The sequence below is a fragment of the Solanum verrucosum genome, unplaced genomic scaffold (genome assembly GCF_900185275.1).
Source record: "Solanum verrucosum unplaced genomic scaffold, falcon-dt-bn FXZP01000277.1, whole genome shotgun sequence".
Classification (NCBI taxonomy): domain Eukaryota; kingdom Viridiplantae; phylum Streptophyta; class Magnoliopsida; order Solanales; family Solanaceae; genus Solanum; species Solanum verrucosum.
In genome coordinates, this window is record NW_026019945.1 from 1,351,973 (window position 1) to 1,373,073 (window position 21,101).

Here is a 21,101-nt window from a genome sequence, read left to right on the forward strand (position 1 = left end):
AAAGAATGGTCTGGTTTGACTTGGCACGAAGTTTAAGAAATTAAAGAAGACTTTTGAATCTTGTGGTCCTAAATTAAAGTTATGTCAAATGTACAAAATTGCCCTTAATCTTGTGGTCTTAAACATGCCACGTGAAAAACTAAAAGTAAAATGTTACCAAAAAAGGAAAGAGGTCATTTTTTTTTAAACTGACTAAAAAGGAAATGAGGTCATTCTTTGTGAAACGGAGGGAGTATATCATTGTTGTTATATTATAATTTTTATGTTCGTTAGATAAGGCGCATGTGTTATGCTTTTGCTTGTGGAAGGGGGGCTATGGAAAAGTGGGTTGCTCTTACTTATGTTCACTTTCGTTTCAGAAGTCAGAACTTATGTTTACATCTCAAACAAAAATTTGATGCCTCAAAAGTGGCTATTTGGTAAAGGATTGATCAAAAGAGCCCATTATGGCAGCCCAAGTCCAGTAATTCTGGGTTGGGCTTGTACTTTAGGCCCATTTATGGACTGAAACATCATATGGGAAATCATGCTAATTATAGAATTTTTTCCTTAATTTTTTTAAACCGTTGTTTAGATATTATCTCTATTTTTAGAAGTTTTGTAGATATAGCATTTTAGAATCATCCTTCTGAATAACGTTAGACTATGGTCTTATGTTCGGCTATTTGTTTATATATTATTCAATCTTACGGATAAAAGATTAAATTGTTGTTTTGTTTATACTTGTTTCAGATTAAACATTAAACATTCATTTCCATATTGTTTTTATCTTGTTCAACATAAAACTTTTTGCTATACTAATAATGTATTTATGGTACTTTTTTTTTGCAAATTCCCTTTGTTAAAATATCCTTGTAGCTCACTCCATGTCCCTTCTTTTTCAACCCACCACCTCTTGTCTATTTTTAGCTTTCTTTTTTTGTTTGTTTTCTACTTTTTTTTCTTTATTTGTTTATCATTTTAAGTTTACTCCAATTGTTTGAAAAAATAAATAATGTTAACACAAGAACTCAAGAAGAAGCTTCATGATCCAATAAAATGGTAAAATGTAATCTAAGTGAACTTGTCTATAAAGCAAAGTCATCCATTTACCTATTTAAATATTCCCTCCATTTCTACTTTCGGTGTGACGAAGTTAGGTCGAACTTAATAATTAATTCAAACATCATTTCTTTTTAAACATTCATTGTACATGTATATATTATTAATTTTGAACTCAATAACTTCACATAACTAGGATCACAAATCAATTTGTTTCAAACGCTTATGAGTGTGTACAAGTTACCTACACCATGCAGAGGCAACGCTAAAACATAAATTGCAGGTTTGACCGAACTCAATAGCTGATTCAAATTCATCATTTATTTTTAAAATGTTCATTCATATGTACAAATTACTAATTTTGAACCCAATAACTTCACAAAATTAAAACCACAAATTAATACGATTCCAAATTTTAATTCCGCCTATGAGTGTGTACGTTACCTGCACCATCCAGAAACAGAGCTACAATGTCAATTTCAGTCAAACTCAATAGCTTTGATTCTAACTTTATACGTATTTTAAAAATAAGTTACATCTATACAACTTTGTAACTTTGAGAATAAACTCATAAGTTTCAAATCTCGATTTACAAATACCACATTTTTTTAAAAAGGGAAATAAAAGAAGAAGCTTTCCTCATATTTATGTGTACCATAGTCCATATACAAGTGGAAAGTGAGAGGAGTAAAAGAACAAAATATTTATTTGGTTGAAAAAATCTAAAACCCTAAAAACAACACTATAGAATTTTATGTAAACAAAAATACAGAGAAAGCAACAATGGCGATTTTAGGGCTCTCAAATCCAGCAGAATTAGCTTCTTCTCCTTCTTCTTCCTTAGCTTTTTCCCACAGGATACATTCTTCCTTCATTCCTAAACAATGCTTCTTCACCGGAGTTCGCCGGAAAAGTTTTTACCGGCCTCAACGTTTCAGCATTTCAAGTTCATTTACTCCGATGGATTCTGCTAAGATTAAGGTCGTCGGCGTCGGTGGAGGTGGAAACAATGCCGTTAACCGTATGATTGGTAGTGGCTTACAGGTATCTATCTTCTTTTCCTTTTTGTCCCTTTTCTTTTTCCCCAATTTTGTTGCTTTATGGTAAAAACACGAGTTTTGTTGTAGTACCTTATCTACTGTTCCAAGTTTTGTTGTCTTTATATGCTATTTCCAGTAAAAAAGGATAGACTTGGATTTTATTTTATTTTTGGTTATTTATTCATCTTGCATATACATATTTAAGAGAATGCTTTCAAATTAGCTAGCTATTGAAACTCCAAAAGCATTGACGATAGAAATGAGAGAAAAGAAAAAGGAATATGTTTCACCAAGAAAATGGATTTCATTTGTTGTATGGACTCAGTAAACACTGTGGCAGTGAGCATTTTCGTTTGGTTCATATTTTAATTGTTATGAGTTATACATGTCATGAATTTTGATAATTCTGTTTCTGAAGTTCTAGATCAGAATATGATTGGTTGCCTGTTTCTGGCTTCTTTAATTGGTTTTGGGAACCACTCTGCCTTCAAGTGAGGTGTTAACTTGTTTTTGTACTCAATTTGCTGCTTATTTGTCAATATTTGCATCAAAGATTGTATCTCAATGCATTATGAAGAAATAATCGGTGAGAGATATTTTATAGGCTTTGTTATCCAGGCTTGGCAGGAACAAGACCAGGGACTATGCTCTATGCTTTGTTCCTGTCCAGGGCTGGAGCTATAGTGTAACATGGGGTTCGGGTGAACCAAGTAGCTTTTGCGTAGACCTGTATTTGTACTAAAAACTCAAAAAACAAATATATTGTTGTTGACGTGTGAAACAACATACAGAAACAATTGGATAGTTCAGTGGTGCGTGCATGGGATGCGAAGCTCTTGTGTCCCCTTCTTACTTCATAAAAAAAAAAAAAAAGCTCTTGTGTCCCCTAGATATATGGGTTCGAAACTTGGTAGCTGCGCGTCATTTGTAGTTGATTTTTTTCTATATATGCTCTCTTTCTAAAAGGGAATATTCATTACTCTCTATTAGTTTCTCATAGGTTCTCTTTTCCGAAAAAGAAAAAATCATTAAATTGATAATTGAAAAAACCAAAAATGTAAAACATATAGTTGTTGACGTGTGAAACAACATACAAAAACAATCGGATAGTTCAGTGGTGCGTGCGTGGGCTGTGAAGTTCTTGTGTCCTCTGGATATGGGTTCGAAACTCGGTAGCTGCGCGTTATTTGTAGTTGATTTTTTGCTTTTATGCTCTCTTTCTAAAAGAAAATATTCATTACTCTCTGTTAGTTTCTCATAGGTTCTCTTTTCCGAAAAAGAAAAAATCATTGAATTGATTATTGAAAAAAAACAAAAAAGTAAAATATATAGTTGTTGACGTGTGAAACAACATACAAAAACAATCGGGTAGTTCAGTGGTGCGTGCGCGGGCTGCGAAGCTCTTGTGTCCCCTGGATATATGGGTTCAAAACTCAGTAGCTGCGTGTCATTTGTAGTTGATTTTTTGCTATATATGCTCTCCTTCTAAAAGAGAATGTTCATCACTCTCTATTAGTTTCTCATAGGTCCTTTTTTCCTTTCTATATGCAGTTTTTTTTCGAAAAAGAAAAAATCATTAAATTGATAATTGAAAAAACCAAAAAAGTATAATATATAGTTGTTGACATGTGAAACAACATACAAAAACAGTCGGATAGTTCAGTGGTGCATGCGTGGGCTGCAAAGCTCTTGTGTCCCCTAGATATATGGGTTCAAAACTCGGTAGCTGTGCGTCATTTGTAGTTGATTTTTTGCTATATATGCTCTCTTTCTAAAAGAGAATATTCATTTCTCTCTATTAGTTTCTCGTAGTTTTTTTTTCCTTTCTATATGCAGTTTTTTTCTGAAAAAAAAAAAAGGTCATCAAATTGATAATTGAAAAGACCAAAAAAGTAAATTGTTGTCCTGAAGTGCCATTGGCCATGTATTGTTTGCAAATCATGATAATTATAGTGGTGGGAAATCTGGACAGAAAGGGATTCCAGATGTTTTGAAGGCATAGAAAATAGTGTGCAGGATGTTAAACTAAACTGCATTTTGTTGTTATGTTTTTGGTGTAATCAATTATACTCAAATGACACTGCCTCTATAGTTGATGTTTTAGACTCATTATAGAAATAGAGTAGGAGTGTCTAGAGTGCATCGGTATATAAGGTTTGAGTACAACCCATGTACTCTTGTGATATAATACATCGTTACCATTTTCAAAAATAGTGATAGGTACTTATATTTATATAGTGTTCAAGTAGCTTGTGATATTTAGTTTGTCGGTTTTTGAATATATCAAATAGCAGTATTTGTTCGTTAATTTGGTGATTGTTATACATTAGCTTGAGGTCATTGTCTTATCTTAAAATTCAGAACCCATAAACCTAAAATGCTAGCTCTGCCTCTATTACTTCCTTTACTTTAGAACATAGGATCTCATAACCAATCTTCGTCTTTCATTTGACTTGAGATTTCCTTTTATCCTACCAACAAAGTGGTTACCCTTGGGTTCTCTATAACCATCAAATGATTGATTTTTGGGCATTTTGTTGACTGCCTAAATCTCTTGATGTTGCTTTCTAATTCATTATCTTCCAGAAAAGCGTATGTTGGAATACAATGCCATTACAAGGTTGCATGTGTACTTTTAGTGCTGGGTAACAGCTTGTGCCATGGAGAGAAGCTAGAAATATCCCTTACAAATTAAGAAAAGGAAAGCTAGAAATTTCTTATTGTCTATAGGATTTTCGATCAGTTGGCTTTTTGTTATTATCTTTTCTGAAAATTAATTGAGATGCCATGTCATGATCCCATCCCTTCATTTCATATGACGAATCTAAATGCTCCATGTCCAAAAATAGGGTGTTGACTTCTATGCTATAAACACGGATGCTCAAGCACTGGTACAGTCTGCTGCCGAGAACCCACTTCAAATTGGAGAACTTCTGACTCGTGGGCTTGGTTAGCACTCTTCTGTCTCTTTATAAAGAAATTACTCTTTCATAATAGCTGTTTTTCATTAATCAAATTCAACCTTGTTAAAAGAACTTTGGCAAAAGCTAACGTTAAGCAAGTTATACTCTATCCTGACTTTAGAAAGTGACAGAGTATTACTTTATTATTACCTACATGGAATCATGTGGTGTCACATGTTGCTCTAGAGTCTAGATGTAGATGCCTTTTTTTTGCTATTGATTTTGAGGTTTATGTTCAACGGTTTAACAAGCATGACATCTTTATGCTTCTTGATAAGCTAGTTAACTCTATCTTTATTCGTAATGATTTGTTAAGTAAGTTGCTTTTAGAGATGCAGGTACTGGTGGCAATCCTCTTTTAGGGGAACAGGCAGCGGAGGAGTCAAAGGAAGCTATTGCAAATTCTCTAAAAGGTTCAGATATGGTTTTCATAACAGCAGGAATGGGTGGAGGTACAGGATCTGGTGCGGCTCCTGTTGTGGCTCAAATAGCAAAAGAAGCAGGTTATTTGACTGTTGGTGTTGTTACATATCCATTCAGCTTTGAAGGACGTAAAAGATCTGTGCAGGCAGGTCCCATTTTCAGTTCCTTGGAGAATAGTGATTTACTTCTTTTTCTGGACTTTTGGAGATCTTTCTGCTCCACATCAATTAGAAAAGGTTGAAGCATGTAAGATATTCCTGCTTAAAAAGGGAAGGAGGATATCCAAGGTGATAGAAAAAGTTGCAAGAGAATAAAAAACAAGCAATTGGATTTCTTTAAATTCTTTTGGGGTTCTGGCTTAACTAACTGCATCAGTATCCAAAAAAGGAACCTCTTCGACTTAAAGAGTAGGAAATCTTTTAGGAAGATGCATTTTCATTTCTATTGATTACTGGAGACATGGTTGATGTGGAAGGGAGTGAGGTGAAGATGGTATTGAGTTGTATGGTGTCGAGTTTATAGATTAACTGTTGAGATGCACAAGAAACTTATAGTGTTCCTTGATGTATCTAAAGGATATCAAGTGCTTTCTAAGGCAAAAGTGTTCACATGCTCAAGCCTGAACAAGATTCTGACTTTTCTAACTGTCTGATTTTTTTTTTGTGCCAATGTCCTACGTTCCTTGTCATAAAGATTTTTTGTTCATGGCAATGTTTTATTCTCCTGTCATCCATAGTCTTTCATTCTTCTAATTTGAACTTATTGACCGACAGGCTCTGGAAGCAATTGAGAAACTTCAGAGAAATGTTGACACTCTTATAGTAATTCCCAATGATCGTCTACTAGATATTGCCGATGAGCAGACACCACTTCAAGATGCTTTCCTTCTTGCAGATGACGTATTACGTCAAGGTGTCCAAGGAATATCTGATATAATCACTGTGAGTTTATTTGTCTAAAGCCAGCATCTCTTTTCTTTTAATGATATTCTGAAATTCTTCTTTGCCTCATATAAATATGTATAATGTCATTGTACTGGTTATGTTACTTTACTAAATTCCCAAAACACTTGCAGACACTCACCAAAACTAAAAGGGCCTATTTCTTCTATGATGAATTTTTTCTGTACTAAACATTTTCATAAAGGTGCATCTGTTTAATATCATATCAAAAAAAATCCTCCCATTAAATTAGCTATATCGTAGTATGCATTATAATCTAGATATAATATGAACTGGTCCTTTTTCGGTAGATTCCTGGGCTTGTGAATGTGGATTTTGCCGATGTAAAGGCAGTGATGAAAGACTCTGGAACTGCTATGCTCGGAGTGGGGGTTTCATCAAGCAAGAACCGAGCTGAAGAAGCAGCCGAACAAGCAACTCTGGCCCCTCTAATTGGGTCATCAATTCAATCTGCAACTGGGGTAGTATATAACATTACAGGAGGAAAAGACATAACTTTGCAAGAAGTGAATAGGGTGTCCCAGGTGATGATGAACTTTTTTTTCCTTTCCTTTGTTCTCCATAGCTCCAGAAGTATTAAAGAAACCTTCTGCTCTATATTAAATGTTGGCACTATTTCTCACAGGTTGTTACCAGTCTGGCTGATCCCTCTGCTAACATCATATTTGGTGCTGTTGTTGATGAGCGTTACAATGGTGAAATACACGTGACAATAATTGCAACTGGTTTCACCCAGTCGTTTCAGAAGACGCTTCTATCTGACCCACGAGGAGCAAAGCTACTTGAGAAGGGCTCTGGAATCAAAGAAAGCATGTCATCACCTGTTACCCTGAGATCATCAAACTCACCTTCAACAACCTCACGGACACCTACTCGAAGGCTGTTCTTTTAGCTCCTTCATATTGTTTTTTTTACAGCTTCATTACTCTCCTTTTTAGTTTCTTCCTTTGTATTTAACATGTTTTGCTGAAGGGAACTGATTGGTGTTTGCATGTGGCTGTAGAGATAGTGATTATTCTTTATCAGATGCATACTCAGCTGTGCTCTCTTGTGACCTGCACATTTTTAACGCATGTAAAATATTGATACCTGTTGATTATTTCCCCTTCGATGAATGTTGGGACTCGTAAATAGGTTGGAAAACTTTGCTCTCCACCGCTTTATTCTTTACATTACAGATTACATCCAAGAAATATATTGTGTGAAATTGGACAAAATGGATCAGTTAAATGCTAATTTCATAGCAACAGACTGGCTATGGAATTATACAGCCCAATGGTTTGGCAACTGAGGTGGATCTAAGATTTTAAGTATATGGATTATAGACTGCATTGTGTTTTGCTTATCAAGTTCTTGACAAATTATTTATACATATTAAGTGAAGTTCTTAACAGTACTGGGTTTTGGACCAAAGCTACAAACTTATCAAAGATAAGCAGATGACCACATCTGTTTGAAGAGACACATGATGTGAAAATGCATTATACTTGCTCATTCATATTTCCGTGCTAGGATATGGAAATTCTACCTTCGAAAGGTAGGGATAAGGTCTATGAACACCTCACCCTCTTCAGACCCCACTTGAGAGATTGCGTTGGGTATGTTGTTGGCTAAAGCTATTGAATCTTGATCATCGTTTCTAAAGGAATCATATTTGAGATGTGGAGTAAAAGTATAAAATGTAGTATATATTAAAACGTTAGATACATATTACCCAGAGATGTGAACAATATAGTTGCATTTCATTTATGCAAATTACCATCTCATTATAGCCACTAGAAGAGGATCACAAAAAGAATGACAGTTCAGGGGTAGGTGCAAAGAACAACATACTTTCACCAAAATATTCAAATAGTTGTGGCAATAAATTTGCAGCATCCATATCCTTCTTCAAGACCTGACCAAGAGCAGCTGATGTTTTTTGGCTTTGCTCGCCAGTAATCTCCCTTTTGCTGGGTCTCGTCACATTGGTCACATTCTTATTTTGCAAATCTTGTGGACTTGATGATAAATCCCCATCTGTAACAGCCAGCACTGTGTCATGTCCATCGGTAGCTCCTTGTATGTCTGCTGGCAAAGAATCTGACAGCATTGGTGTAGGACCATCTGTCACTAATTTCTTGGTTGGCGGCTGTGAGACCATGTTGTCCGTGCTGGTTTTGCGTTTGTCTAGACAATTATGAAGCGGCATTGAGAGTAGTGTATGATAATCAAGGATGACAAAAGTAACATTTAGCATGACAAAAGACATCCATGGAAACAAACACACAGAATCAATAATGCAAAAACTTATATGGATATACAGATATACACATTATTTCTTCACTGTAAATGGTTTAAGATATTTGAGGCTTACTGAGTTCCTAATTAGTATCTAGATACCAAGTGAGAGCACTAAAACCTTCAAAGGTGTTTCAGACAGAAACATGCTTGCGTTCTAAAAATTTAGCATACAATTTCCACATGCTATCATAAAAAGAGAAGCCAATCTGATCCACAAACTAAGATATAAAAAACTATCGAGATCTATCCTATAGGAAGTATCATTCTAAGAACCAATTTGTATTGACAGTTAGAGCAGAAAGACACACTCAGCGGACAACTTAACACACATATTTCAAAAACCTGAGTTTACAGAATTAGTTAACTTCAAGACGTACTTGACAATGTAGTCAAGACTTTCAATTTACTCTTCAGGAATGTCCGATTTGATGGAGATAGAGATGCAGGAAGCATCTTGAAATGCTCATACATGCATAGACCCGCAGCGCACTGTAAACGAAAACATAGTTGGAGGAGTTTTCATAAGTGAAGTAGGAAATAATCCTAAAAGAGAAGTCATGTTAGGCTACATAAAACATCACAAGAGAAACAAGTTGATGAAATGACAGAAAAACGTTTGGATTATGCAAGCAAGCTACCATTAAGGCCCCATATACGCGCCAAGCTTCATGTCTCTTCACTTCATTTTTTTGTTTCTCAAACTGCATTTCAGGCTCCAACAATCGCAAATAAGCTTCAAGATTTGGCAGCACAAGCAGGCGAACCTACACAAAATTTATAAGCATCACAGATTGCAACAAAAAGTTGCGCCTTAGTCCCAAACAATATTGGGTCAGCTATACGGATCCAAATTGACCATGTTCCCCATTTATACATTACAGATTCCTAAAATCTTAAATTTTAGAAACAATGAAAAGATAAAAAAGAAAATACAGGGATATCAAGGAGATACCACACCAGGTCCAAGAGCTGCTAGCCCTTGAATTGCTCCATAATGCTGTGGCAGTGCCTTAGCTGGATCAAGATAAGCATGCAGCAAAGTCTTCGTGACACGTGGCTGGAGACTGTGATAGACATGACCATATCTGCACAGCAATAACTTGTGAACGACACAGTCTCAATTGATTATGGAGATTTAACCAAGATCATGGAAGTGAACGATCAACAATTGCCAAGCACTATCGTTTCAAGCAGATTAAGAAATGCTTTACACGTGTCAACAATTATACAAATATATAACCACCCCCTTCCCCTGAGACTCCATAAAAATAGTAGGTAGCATAGGAGATGCATGCTTTCTTAGCCTTTGATGAAACAAAACCAAGAGAACGACTGAATAAAGAGATCCCTACCGCCTGCATATTAAAGCAATCAACTTTGCTGTGAAGTCCCTTAGTTCCCAATGGTTGTCAGCGAATTTATTCCCCAGCCTTTTCGCAACAAGGCATGTCATTACAGACGGCATCGACTGGTGCAGCTGGAAAGGTTAACAAGAGAATCAACAGATGCAATTATAGCAACATCATGCAGCCCCAAAGCCCAAAGTTGCAGGATTAAGCCCAAACCAACTTTCCAGTTATGCATAAGACACTAATTTAATGAACAAAGTAATTTAAGAACTTATTCAGAGTAAAGAAAATTAATGTTGTTCATGAAAACTAACTCCATCTCTTTTCTTAACAGACATATACTTAGTTGTCCATCATGATTCTCCAGAGACATATTAAGGTTTGAGAAATCCAATTATAAAAATGATCTCTAGCTTTATAGAGTTAGTTTTTATTAATGTTTTATCCGGCATCCTTTTAGAAAAATAAAATGAATAAATAACATCAAATAATTATAAAACATGGTCATCAAGGATAACCAGATTTATAAAGATAGAGGTTATAAAAATTTATCCTGCATCCCTTATAAAATAAAAGGATAAGTATACTGAAGTAAATGGCACTGAGATATCAGCAAGGGACTCACATATGGTTCAATATGTAAATGAGAATTCTGAAGAAGGCTCCAGACTAGCCTCATCAAAGCAAAAAGGAGATCAAAATTATTCAAATTCCGTGCAACCTGACATAAAACAGAATATCATTACATCATTTATCTCACCTACAAATGTTACATTACTGGACTTGAATTGACCTATACCAACCTCATCAGCAACAAAATATGTGAAGTAAGGAACTAAGGGATGGAGCCCAGGGTCTGTTGCTAAGCTTGCTAAAGCTTCCTTGAAGAGAGGGGAGTTGGATTTATTCATGATAAGCTCTGTAATCTTGTCATAATAAAGCTGCAAAACAACCAAAGATGCATAAGGATAGAATCATATCGATGGGCAAAGAGGACGCAACCATATTGGCCAAGGTGTACCTGAAGCTCACGGGATAAGACATGCTTAACAGGTACTTTAAGATCAACAGGAACTCCATCCTCCTTATACTCTGCCTTTTGGTTATCAGGAGGTAGAACAAGTGCTGCCATGAAATTAATCTGTCAGTTGCAAGTACAAATTTTATTTTTTGACAAGTTCCAGGTATAAAATAACATCCATTATGAATTTTAATTGGTTCTGTTTCATCACTATCCTCTTCCATTATTTTCAGCCACAGAGCAGAGAGAACAAACCAAACCAGGACAACTAAGAGAATGAGAATCAATATCATGTTGATAAAACAGCGCATAACAAACAACAGATAACTGGAGAAACCATCATCTATGTTTGTTAACATGCTACACAAGTAATTGCTGCTAAGTTATTGTAAAAGATGAACCTTCAAGTGGAGGGTTTTCAGGAATAGCAGGCTGTACCCCTTCTATAGCTAACCAGTGAGCAAAAAGAGCAGTATCTAGTGGTGCTTTCGGCAGAGGTGCTTCGATCACCTAAAACACAGAAAGAGAAAACTTACTATACTTAACTAGTCCAAAGAAGAAAAGTTGGTAGCAAACCCAAGATATTCCAAATTTCTTACATCTTTGAATTCTATATCCTTCTCTTCAATATAGAACAAATCCTTATGCCCAGCAGCTCTCCTGAACCGTAAGGGATCTCCCGAAGCAAAACCATATATTGGCTGCGCAAGGCACACATATATAACACAGCAAATAAAAGACAACCAATAAGAACAGATAGTTTTCGCAAAATGATTAGAGTCAATGCAATGACAAACATTCAAACAACCAAGCAATGAACAAGGATGGATGTACATCAGGGCAGTACCTGTGGCCTCACCACTGCCTCCAACTTGTACTACATATATATAGATTAATTTTTTGAACATCTATACTTGCAAAAAGTCTACACTGAAAATAGTGAGTCTATTGATAAATCCACACCCTACTTACTTATAATCCTGGATACGCCTCTCATTGGCAGAGGCAGACGAAGATTTTTAGTTTATGGGCGAGTTCTGGATCATTTAAGCATATTGAATGAATAATTTAACACAAATACAATGTTTGAGCCAAAGTTAGTGGATTTTGCCCAACTCGTAACTACCACATTGGTTCCACCCCTGCTGTCAATGAGCAAAAAGAGTAATAGCTGAAGAGGAGAGTTACCTCCACATTTCTCAAGGTGAGTGCAGAATCAACATCATCAGTAGATAAAGTAGTTCTCTTCGAATGGCGCATACATTTTATAGCCTCCTACATTATCAACCAAAAAATCCTATAAATTCACGTGAGGCACAATAATCACCTAAAATTTGAATTTCACAACATTTTTGTTATCCCGAACAGCAAAATTTAATACAATAATGCGAGCGCCGAGCTTCAAACATGAAATAGAACAGCGGTAGCAAACAGAGATTGACAAATTGGATATGAAGAGGCACCTGCATAATTTCCCGAATACGGTACTCGACATCGGCGGCGAGAGCTGGCAAGACATCCGGTGATAAATTGCTTATTCCGATGCTCTGTGATATCACTTCGATTGCCTCTTCCGGCACTGTGCTCATTTTTCCGTTAAGGCAGTTACAGTGACGATTTCAGATGTGGAGTCGACGGGATTATACCGGAGTAAGGAAAGGTAGAAGATTACACCAAGTGGAACTAATAAGAAAAAAAATTACAATAAAATCTAGTCCCTTTGGCCATAAATAAGATTTGAAATATTTCAATAATATTTTAAATGAAAGTATTTATTTTACAAAAATTGACTCATATTTCAACTTTAAACTTTGAAATATAGAGTTTGAAAAATAAGACTTAAAAGTTTGTTGTACGATACAAAGAGATTTATGAAAGGTTACAATCCCTACCACGGAGTACTACACCTTCACACCTTCATCGACGTTGTTTTTTAACCGGAAGACCGAAAACTAACGGTAAGACTTTGGCCTATTCAAACACATACTTCATGATATGGTTCAAGCATGTTTGTTGCTGAGAGTAACAAGATCAAGTTGCTAAGGATTAACGCCTCATTTCTATTTCTATGGTCGATCGAGGGGACCTAGATTGTTGATCTCTTCTTTGTGGTGGACGATTGCTTTTATAACCCGAGTGTGTTGGGGAAGACAGGGAAGATGGATTGGATCGAGATGCCTATGCATCATATCTATCTATAGAACCGAACATGTTCTACCTTCAACCTCCGTCCATCACAACTAATCTCAATTAGCTTTTACTCAAAGCTAGCTTTTATTATTTTGAGACATCGAATAATAATAATGATGAGTAATGCATCTTGATTTTGTTATTTGCCCAAAGAAATGAAAAAAATTAAGAACGCATCGTAGAACTAATGCAACATTTGTGTTTGTTGAACAATACAATGTTTGGCTTCCAAAATCACAAGCAATTCGAAAGTATAACACTTTTTTCGCCCGAGTCTTCTCTGATTCATGACAATTGCAACTCACACTAATTTCACTCAAATATTGATCGACTTTGGAAAATGCTTTTTTACATAAAGAAACATATCAAGTGGGAAAAAAAGACTACAAGGTTGACTTGGCACATTGATGTGAGCACAATCACGAAAACATCGATTACACAGGAGGAAACAGAAGGAGATGTTCAAGATCTCATACACACACTTCTCTTACACACTCAAAGTACTTGTTCTTTTGCATTTACAGATACTTAATCAACATATATATCGCCACAACAAGAATGACAATTCCAAGCACCGCTAGAAGCATACACATGCAAGAGCAACCACCCTTTGTGCGTTTGTTCAAAATTCCAAGCTTTCTCTGCACCCGCTGTTGAATTATTGGGGAAAAAGAGGAAAGAAAACGAATTAAGTGACAACAATAATTCTCACCAACAATACAAAAGCTGAAGAAAATGAGACGGATAAGAACCGTCTTATTGACAGAGCAAGTGTTTGTATTAAAGTGTCTGTTGGTGCAGACACTTCGTTTAGGTTCTTTTTTATTTTTCCTTCTTTGGATAATCATCCCGGCCAACTTGCTGCACATCGACTTATCCACCGGGTCACTCTACTTAACAAAGCTTAGGTAGATGAAAAGATTTCACCTAGTTTCGCCTCTCTAGGCTTCAAACATTGTGCCAAGGTTGTAACTCCAGTTATTTCAACAGCTAGGCCACCCCTTTGCAGGTAGAATACTTTGTTTGGTAAAACCAGTTACTTTGCCTTTCTATCAATGTCTCTCCCCCACCCAAAAAAAAAAAATTACATATGTTCCTCTTCCTCCTTATCCTCTTTTGGTAATTCAACACATCAGGACTATGGAATTGACAAAAATAATCAATATCCTTACAGTTCATCTGACCCCCCTCCCCCACCAAAAGACAAACAAAAGCTATCCAAATGACACAAGTGAGAAATGTGACCACATGAATGTCAATTTCATGTATCGTCATCAGGACGAAAGTGCTTTCCCTTCACTATCAAAAGAAAAATGTGACTACATGAATGTCAATTACCTGTGTCATCATAAGGACAGAAAAACTTTCCCTTCACTTATCCTTAATGTTCTAGCAACTCGCCATTTTTTAAGCGCACACAACCAATCTGTAGGTACCATCCCAGTAACAAAGAAGCCCTCGGGGTGTAATGCTTAAACTTCTAAGTATTTTAACCTATTACGTCCTGCACCCTAAACACATGATAGCTTTAAACCTTCTTCTCAAATTAAACAAGACATGATTAGTCATTCCAAATTGCAGAGCCTTCCACACAGTTTCTGCGGTGCTGGAAGATGTCTACAGACTTGAGACTCCTAAAAGAATATATAAAGTACAATGCTCACGAGAACTAGAGTCAAAATCAGGTCCTAACAGGTTCTCACCTGAAGTCTTGAGTCTGTAACATCAACATGTTCGTCCAGGTCATCCTGCATTTTTGGTAGGACAATGAAATCAGTATCCACTTTAGTAGCAGAAAGGTTTTATTTCCGTAAGAAAATTGAGAGTAACTATAGTTCAATGTAAACCAGAAAATAGAGGTCATACAATAAGTCTTGTTTGCAAGCCAAGTTCTTCATTAACTGCCAGTGCTATATGTTTAGTGCTCATCACTGTCTCCTCCAAACTCTCAAGGCCCTCATCTTGCTCTGATTTGAGAGTAAAGCAAACAAATAAGAAAAATAACAGAATAAAAACCGAAAAACTAAATAACATTTCAAACTTGGTACTTCTTGCCTCTAAATTAATGTAACACTGTGTGCATGGAGTTTAAGATGTTATTATGACTTGTATATAATATTAGTAGAGGCCAAAGCAATTAGTTAGACAGGGAATCATATCAAAATTTAAATTTGACTAGCTACATAAATTTGAAGAGCTTCAATGAGGAATCATGGTCAATGAGGATTCATATGGCCGAGCCCAACCTGTTTCAACTGAGGCATAGTTGTTATTGTTTACATAAATTTGAATTCTTGAAAGCTGTGAAAATAATTTTCCATATAATTGTCACCAAAGTTTAAATTTGAGCAACAAATAAGAGAAAAGAGTGTCATACAAACTGGGAATGGATGAGCAGAATAAAACTCACCTTTCATAATTTGCCGTTGAAGACCGACAACGCCATAATTATCAAGACCTGTTGCTCTGCTCATAGCATCCACAGGCTTTATTTCTGGTCCAAGCAAACTGTCCCTATTCGCGAAGCTTGACATGTTCAATGTGGAAGCCATTTGAGATACTTTCGATTTCAAATTTGCAAGCATATCCTTGCGACGGTTCATCTCTTTCTCTGACCTACATACAGGAGAGTGCGCTAAAAAAAAACACATACAGAAGGCAACATAGCAGTAGTAACAGAATACATCAGTTTATTTGAATCTATATATGGACGGTGCAGCACGCAAACAAACTTTATAGGGACTTTTGAAAGAGACAACTGTTTACACTGTTAAGTCAGATTGCAGAAGAGAGTCTCCACATTCTGAATTACCATATAGACAATTCACGTAAAACTTATTGCATAAACCAACCTAAAGTTTTATTTCAGCTATTCATCTCCATGGAACTCTCTATATTTCAACTAAATGTGTTCTAGAAATTTATAAGATTATCAAGGAAAAAAGGAAAATTATACTTTTTACTGTTTATTAGTTGGCACTTAAGGTATGGCCCAACCACGAGGCCGAAAATTCAGTAGTATTAAGTTCATGCTTGATTTAGGGGGTGTTTGGATTGGTTATTTTAAGTAGCTTATAAGCTAAAAGCCATAAGTTGGTCATATCCAACATTTTTCTTTAAGCTTATTTTTCTACTATTTTAGCCTAAAAGGAAGTGCTTAAAAGCACTTTTAGTCTTTCCAAAACACCTCCTTACTTAGCTTTCAGTAATAAAATATAAGACCCTAGGAAACTTTTTTTTTTTGAACTTGGTAACTTTGTATTATATCACAAAACAGTACATGGGTCGTACTGTAACCTTATATACAAGTGTACTCCTGATTTCACTTCTCTACGTCTAAATTGAGTCTAACACATCAATAATAGAGACAGTGTCATTAGAGTATAATTGATTACACCAAAAGACTAAAAGTAAAATGCAGTTTAGTTTAACTTTCTGCACATTGTTCTCTATGCTCTCAAAACATCTTGAATTCCTTTCTTTCCAAACAGCCCACCAGATAGCCCCCGGGATAATTCTCCATCTACCTCTGTCCTTAGCATGTACACCTGCTTCCTCCCAGCATAGTAATGCCTCAGCCACCTTCCTGGGCATTGTCCAAGATATGCCTTTGAGGCTTAGGAATATTCTCCACAGATGATGGGTGTACTTGCAATGTAAAAATAGATGGTTAACAGTCTCAGATGTTTCACCACATAGGAAGCACCTGGAACACAAGGTTCTCCCCCTCTTCATAACATTGTCCTGTGTAAGGACTGCTTCTTTAGCCATTGACCAGACAAAAAAGGAGACTTTGTGAGGGATTCTGCTCTTCCATATTTGCTTCCAAGGCCATCTTGAGCACTGTTGATCTGTCTGATCCATCAACTTGTAGGATTTGTTGACTTTGAACACTCCCTTGTCATCTCCTGTCCACCACAATTTATCCTCACCTAGCTGTAGTCCAGTGAAAGTGTTCACAGTGTTTAAAAATTCAGCAACTCTCACTATTTCCCAATCATTAAGGTTTCTTCTGAAAATGAAATTCCATCCTTGTGGTGACCAAAGATCTGCTATAGTGCTTTGTTGAAACATGATTAGGTTGTAGATGTCTGGAAAAAGATCTTCCATGTTGCCTTTCTCATGCCAAATGTCCTTCCAAAATCTGGTCTTATTCCCATCCATTACTTTTGCCTTTGAGTTACTTTTAACTTCATTCCACAAGCTTCAGATGGACCTCCAAAGGCTAACACCATAAGGAGTGGTTACTTCTTTAGTTATCCAGTTGTCCTCTTTTTCATATTTAGCTCCAATTACTTCCCTCCATAGCATCTGGTTGTTGTTTGCATACTTCCACAACCACTTCATACTAAGAGCCTTGCTTTGCAATTTCAAATTCTTTATTCCTAGACCTCCATTTTCCTTGCTTGTCATGACTTCTTCCCATTTAACCAAATGAAAACTTTTCTTTTCTTTGTTGCCTTGCCACAAAAAATTCCTCCTGATACGATCCAACCTCTTAATGACCCCTGGTGGGATAGGAAACAGGGACATCATATAGGTTGGCAAAGCATCAAGTACTGAGTTAATAAGGGTCGGTCTACCCCCCTTTGATAAGTACTGAGACTTCCACTTGGCCAATTTCTTCTCACACTTCTCAATCACACTATTCCATATGTCTATGGACTTGGATTTAGCCCCCAAAGGCATTCCCAAGTATATAGTAGGCAGAACTCCTATTTCACCACCCAGAATTGATGCTAAACAACTCATGTTGTTTACTTGATTTATAGGATACATCATACTCTTCCTCCAATTGATATGCAAACCAGAAATACCTTCAAATAAGACCAGAATCACCCTTAGATACTTCAGTTGTTCTTCCTCAGCATCGCAGAAAATCAAGGTATCATCTGCATATTGCAAGTGTGTGACTTCTAGTCTCTCAGTACCTTCTCTGGCCACATCAAAACCCCTTATCCAGCCTCTCAAGTTAGCAGTTTTTATCATGTTGTTTAAACCCTCCATGGTGATCAGGAATAAAAAAGGTGACAAGGGATCCCCTACTTTGATTGAAAATATGTGCTCCATTGGGTATAAAAGTCTTGGAAAATGAAAATCAAATTGAAATGTCATTTCTAAACAAAATTCAATCAGAAACACATTCAACTAAAGTTCAATATCATGAAAGAAATACATTTCTTCTTTTTTTTTTGGTCTCCTCCCCCCCCCCTCCCCCCGTGTCCGGAGCCCGCATTGGAGCCCCGACTAAATGCATATCAAGACAGATAAAACACAACAATCAGTAGTTGTTTTAGGAACATGTAGAAAATTAACCAAAAAGCATGTCAACAGGCGGGTTTCTTTCCGCAGCACTCTATTCTTATACAATAGATTTACACCCATGATATAAAACACTCAATTTAATCACTGGAGTTATACATTACCATTGCAGCCACACAATGAGAGAATCAGATAAAGAACACTCACAAAGGCTGTTTTCCAGGAAGCTTCGACAGGATAGACTGTAAGTTATCAAGTCTAGTTCCTAATATAGTAATCTTCCTCCTTATAGCGGATGAATGACGCTGTGCTTCTGGGCCCGAAGCAGGCAATGAACTCCTTTCAGATATCATGTTAGTGATATCATCCGCGAGTTTCAGTCCTTCGTTATACTCCCGGATCCATGAGTCTCCAGAATAAGCCATTACCTGAAGTGACATTAGAAAGAAATACATTAATTTCTGCACATTGACTGCATCTCAAGATTTTTTTTTGAAAAATACATTAACCCTTTACGCTTCTTTTCCATCATTAGAAGTGCTTCGAGGATGGTCCATCAAAACAAAAATATGGATAGTAAAAAACCACATAAAAACAAAGGGTAAGGAGATATTAAATGAAATCTGGAACAGAACTTCACTTTCTCATATGATGTGCTACACCATCCACATCCAACAACTTAGTCCAAATATAACGAAAAACAAGAGGAACATCACAATTTCAGTTTGATGTGAGATCAAATTATCCTTGGCTTCCCAACTAAGTAGAACTGCACCTCCTCCACCAACCATCCACAAAAGAAAAAGAACTTCAAGCACCATAAAGAATAAAAAGGAGAAAACATAAAAACCAGAAATGTGACCTTGAAGTTTGCAATGCATTTGTTCCTTCCTACACAACTAGATACTAGTATAGCCAATAGAATGATGATATATTGCGCTACATTCTAAAAAACATACCTAATTTTTGGTCATATTATTTTTGTATGTGAATCAATTATTACAACAAGAAATACTAAAACAGCAACCAACTTATTCTGATGAAGTGCCATAATTTCTTCGCTGTCTTCTAGCTAATCTAATTCCAATACGAAATGTGAAACTCAACAACAAAATTAGCTCAATTGCGAAAAAACGTGGCAACAATTATATGAAACAGCTAGTGTGAAACTGAGCTACAAAAATTAACTTAAATAACAGCCAAACAAAGTAAAAGGCAGCTAGAATTACACGAAACAGCAAAAAAATACCAAAGCTCACCTAATCCAGAACCCTAATTCTTCATTTGCAAAAGTATAAAAGAGCAAAAATCAATACGCTACATAATTATAGTCAAAAACACCACAATCTCTGCCGAATTACGGATGATTGAATTCCATCCGAGTTCATCACTTGAAAAAATTCAAAAAAAAAAAAAGCAAAATTATTGAAATGATCGCACATAGGTCAAGTGAGAAAGAGTTATAATTACCTCTTTCTGATCTGAATTTGCGGTGGCGATGGTGGAATTGTGAGAGAATTGTTGAGAGAGAAACGGCGAGTCGGAATAATTTTAAAGGAGACGTGCCACTAACTTTACCGGCAAAGTTTGTCCAGCTCCATTGTCCTCTTGGTTATTGTCTACACGCGCATTTGTTCATTATTGAAACCACTTTTAACTTTTACCATTAATTAAAAGAGAATAAGAAAAATAAAACTACTTATTTAAGAAAATATTTGGCTAAGCTTATGTACACTCATTTTAATTTATATAAGTATTTTTTATTTTATTTAGGTATTTAACAAATATTAGAAGTATTAACATTGAGAATAATGTTACAACACTCGTCTACTTATTTTCTATTCCAATTCTCGACCTCGAAACTTTTTTAGCTAGGGTCATGTCCCATTAAGCTAAAGTTGTGATGCAGCTTGTCATGTCTAATCATCGCGTCTGAGTTCTTCTTCGGCTTATCTCTACCTTTCTTAACTCCTGTTACAATCAAGATCTCACACCTTTTTACTGGTACAGTAAGCTAAAGTTATGTGTGATGTGTCATATCTTTGCGCTTCAATTCTTCTTCAGTCTAAATCTACATCTCTTAACTATCGGTATAATCAACCTCTCACGTGCCCAAAACATCTTAGTTTCGTTTTTCTCATCTTATCCATTACAACCTTATCTTGCAAACTCTTTGTTCCTAGTCATCCCTCCTATTATACCCACAAATGCATATGAGCATCCTCATCTCTGCTACATTCAGCTTCTAGATGTGGACATTCATGACTAACAACATTTTGTCTCGTATAAGAACGTTGCTCTAATCACTGCTCAATATAACTTACCTTTTCTTTTATGCGGTTGCATTAGGGGTCATGTAGGATGGTTAAGCCCTGAAAAGAACTGATACTTTGGTTAGTCAACACATCTTCATATTGTCTTTGAGTCTTGACAACATAGTCTTATCGCATAGTGCCTCAGAGGTAAGTCTCCATTTTGCTCATCCTGCGCTAATATGATATGCCACATCATCATCAATCTCCCAATTTCCTAATCATCATTTCGTTCATCCTACGTTAATAGGATAT

The 21,101-nt window shown here is 36.2% G+C and overlaps 4 protein-coding genes across 5 annotated transcripts in view; 1 reads left to right on the forward strand and 3 right to left on the reverse strand.

The window, feature by feature from the left end:
- LOC125841061 (glycerophosphodiester phosphodiesterase GDPDL4) overlaps positions 1 to 17,447 on the reverse strand; it is an 80,396-nt gene extending 62,949 nt beyond the window's left edge. Inside the window, exon 1 of the mRNA XM_049520071.1 lies at positions 17,442 to 17,447. The gene's annotated coding sequence lies outside the window, so the exon portion shown is untranslated. The remainder of the gene's footprint in view (positions 1 to 17,441) is intronic.
- On the forward strand, positions 1,744 to 7,469 carry LOC125841113 (cell division protein FtsZ homolog 1, chloroplastic). Its single transcript, XM_049486525.1, has 6 exons — positions 1,744 to 2,085; positions 4,931 to 5,030; positions 5,383 to 5,612; positions 6,241 to 6,408; positions 6,720 to 6,953; positions 7,055 to 7,469. The coding sequence occupies exons 1-6, from the start codon at positions 1,825 to 1,827 to the stop codon at positions 7,319 to 7,321; spliced, it is 1,260 nt and encodes a 419-aa protein (XP_049342482.1). The 5' UTR covers positions 1,744 to 1,824; the 3' UTR covers positions 7,322 to 7,469.
- LOC125841072 (transcription initiation factor TFIID subunit 6-like) lies at positions 8,194 to 12,773 on the reverse strand. Its single transcript, XM_049520082.1, has 12 exons — positions 12,546 to 12,773; positions 12,271 to 12,357; positions 11,682 to 11,783; positions 11,484 to 11,592; positions 11,083 to 11,186; positions 10,865 to 11,002; positions 10,687 to 10,782; positions 10,065 to 10,189; positions 9,665 to 9,797; positions 9,351 to 9,476; positions 9,090 to 9,201; positions 8,194 to 8,598 (listed from the first exon to the last, which is right to left on the reverse strand). Exons 1-12 carry the CDS (start codon positions 12,669 to 12,671, stop codon positions 8,216 to 8,218), a joined length of 1,641 nt encoding a protein of 546 aa, XP_049376039.1. The 5' UTR covers positions 12,672 to 12,773; the 3' UTR covers positions 8,194 to 8,215.
- LOC125806853 (syntaxin-51-like) lies at positions 13,683 to 20,196 on the reverse strand. 2 transcript variants are annotated; one of them, XM_049486617.1, is made up of 6 exons: positions 20,005 to 20,196; positions 18,742 to 18,962; positions 15,683 to 15,888; positions 15,139 to 15,239; positions 14,976 to 15,020; positions 13,683 to 13,922 (listed from the first exon to the last, which is right to left on the reverse strand). In XM_049486617.1, the coding sequence occupies exons 2-6, from the start codon at positions 18,957 to 18,959 to the stop codon at positions 13,791 to 13,793; spliced, it is 702 nt and encodes a 233-aa protein (XP_049342574.1). In that variant the 5' UTR covers positions 18,960 to 18,962; positions 20,005 to 20,196; the 3' UTR covers positions 13,683 to 13,790. The 2 variants fall into 2 exon arrangements, with proteins under 2 accessions (XP_049342574.1, XP_049342567.1); XM_049486610.1 differs by lacking the exon at positions 20,005 to 20,196 and having other exon boundaries at positions 18,742 to 18,974.
- Positions 20,197 to 21,101: the final 905 nt, after the last annotated feature.

What these genes read in the sequence shown, in the direction of transcription:
- LOC125841113 (XM_049486525.1), top strand. Translation starts at nt 1,825, where the DNA reads ATGGCGATTTTAGGGCTCTCAAATCCAGCAGAATTAGCTTCTTCTCCT. An exon ending in GAATATCTGATATAATCACT is followed by an intron (nt 6,409 to 6,719) that starts GTGAGTTTATTT and finishes CTTTTTCGGTAG; the next exon opens with ATTCCTGGGCTTGTGAATGT. An exon ending in AAGTGAATAGGGTGTCCCAG is followed by an intron (nt 6,954 to 7,054) that starts GTGATGATGAAC and finishes TATTTCTCACAG; the next exon opens with GTTGTTACCAGTCTGGCTGA.
- LOC125841072 (XM_049520082.1), bottom strand. Translation starts at nt 12,671, where the DNA reads ATGAGCACAGTGCCGGAAGAGGCAATCGAAGTGATATCACAGAGCATC. An exon ending in GTATTCGGGAAATTATGCAG is followed by an intron (nt 12,358 to 12,545) that starts GTGCCTCTTCAT and finishes TTGATAATGTAG; the next exon opens with GAGGCTATAAAATGTATGCG. An exon ending in TCACCTTGAGAAATGTGGAG is followed by an intron (nt 11,784 to 12,270) that starts GTAACTCTCCTC and finishes TGCCTTGCGCAG; the next exon opens with CCAATATATGGTTTTGCTTC.
- LOC125806853 (XM_049486610.1), bottom strand. Translation starts at nt 18,974, where the DNA reads ATGTCACTTCAGGTAATGGCTTATTCTGGAGACTCATGGATCCGGGAG. An exon ending in CTTCCTGGAAAACAGCCTTT is followed by an intron (nt 15,889 to 18,741) that starts GTGAGTGTTCTT and finishes TCCTGTATGTAG; the next exon opens with GTCAGAGAAAGAGATGAACC. An exon ending in GCTTGCAAACAAGACTTATT is followed by an intron (nt 15,021 to 15,138) that starts GTATGACCTCTA and finishes CCAAAAATGCAG; the next exon opens with GATGACCTGGACGAACATGT.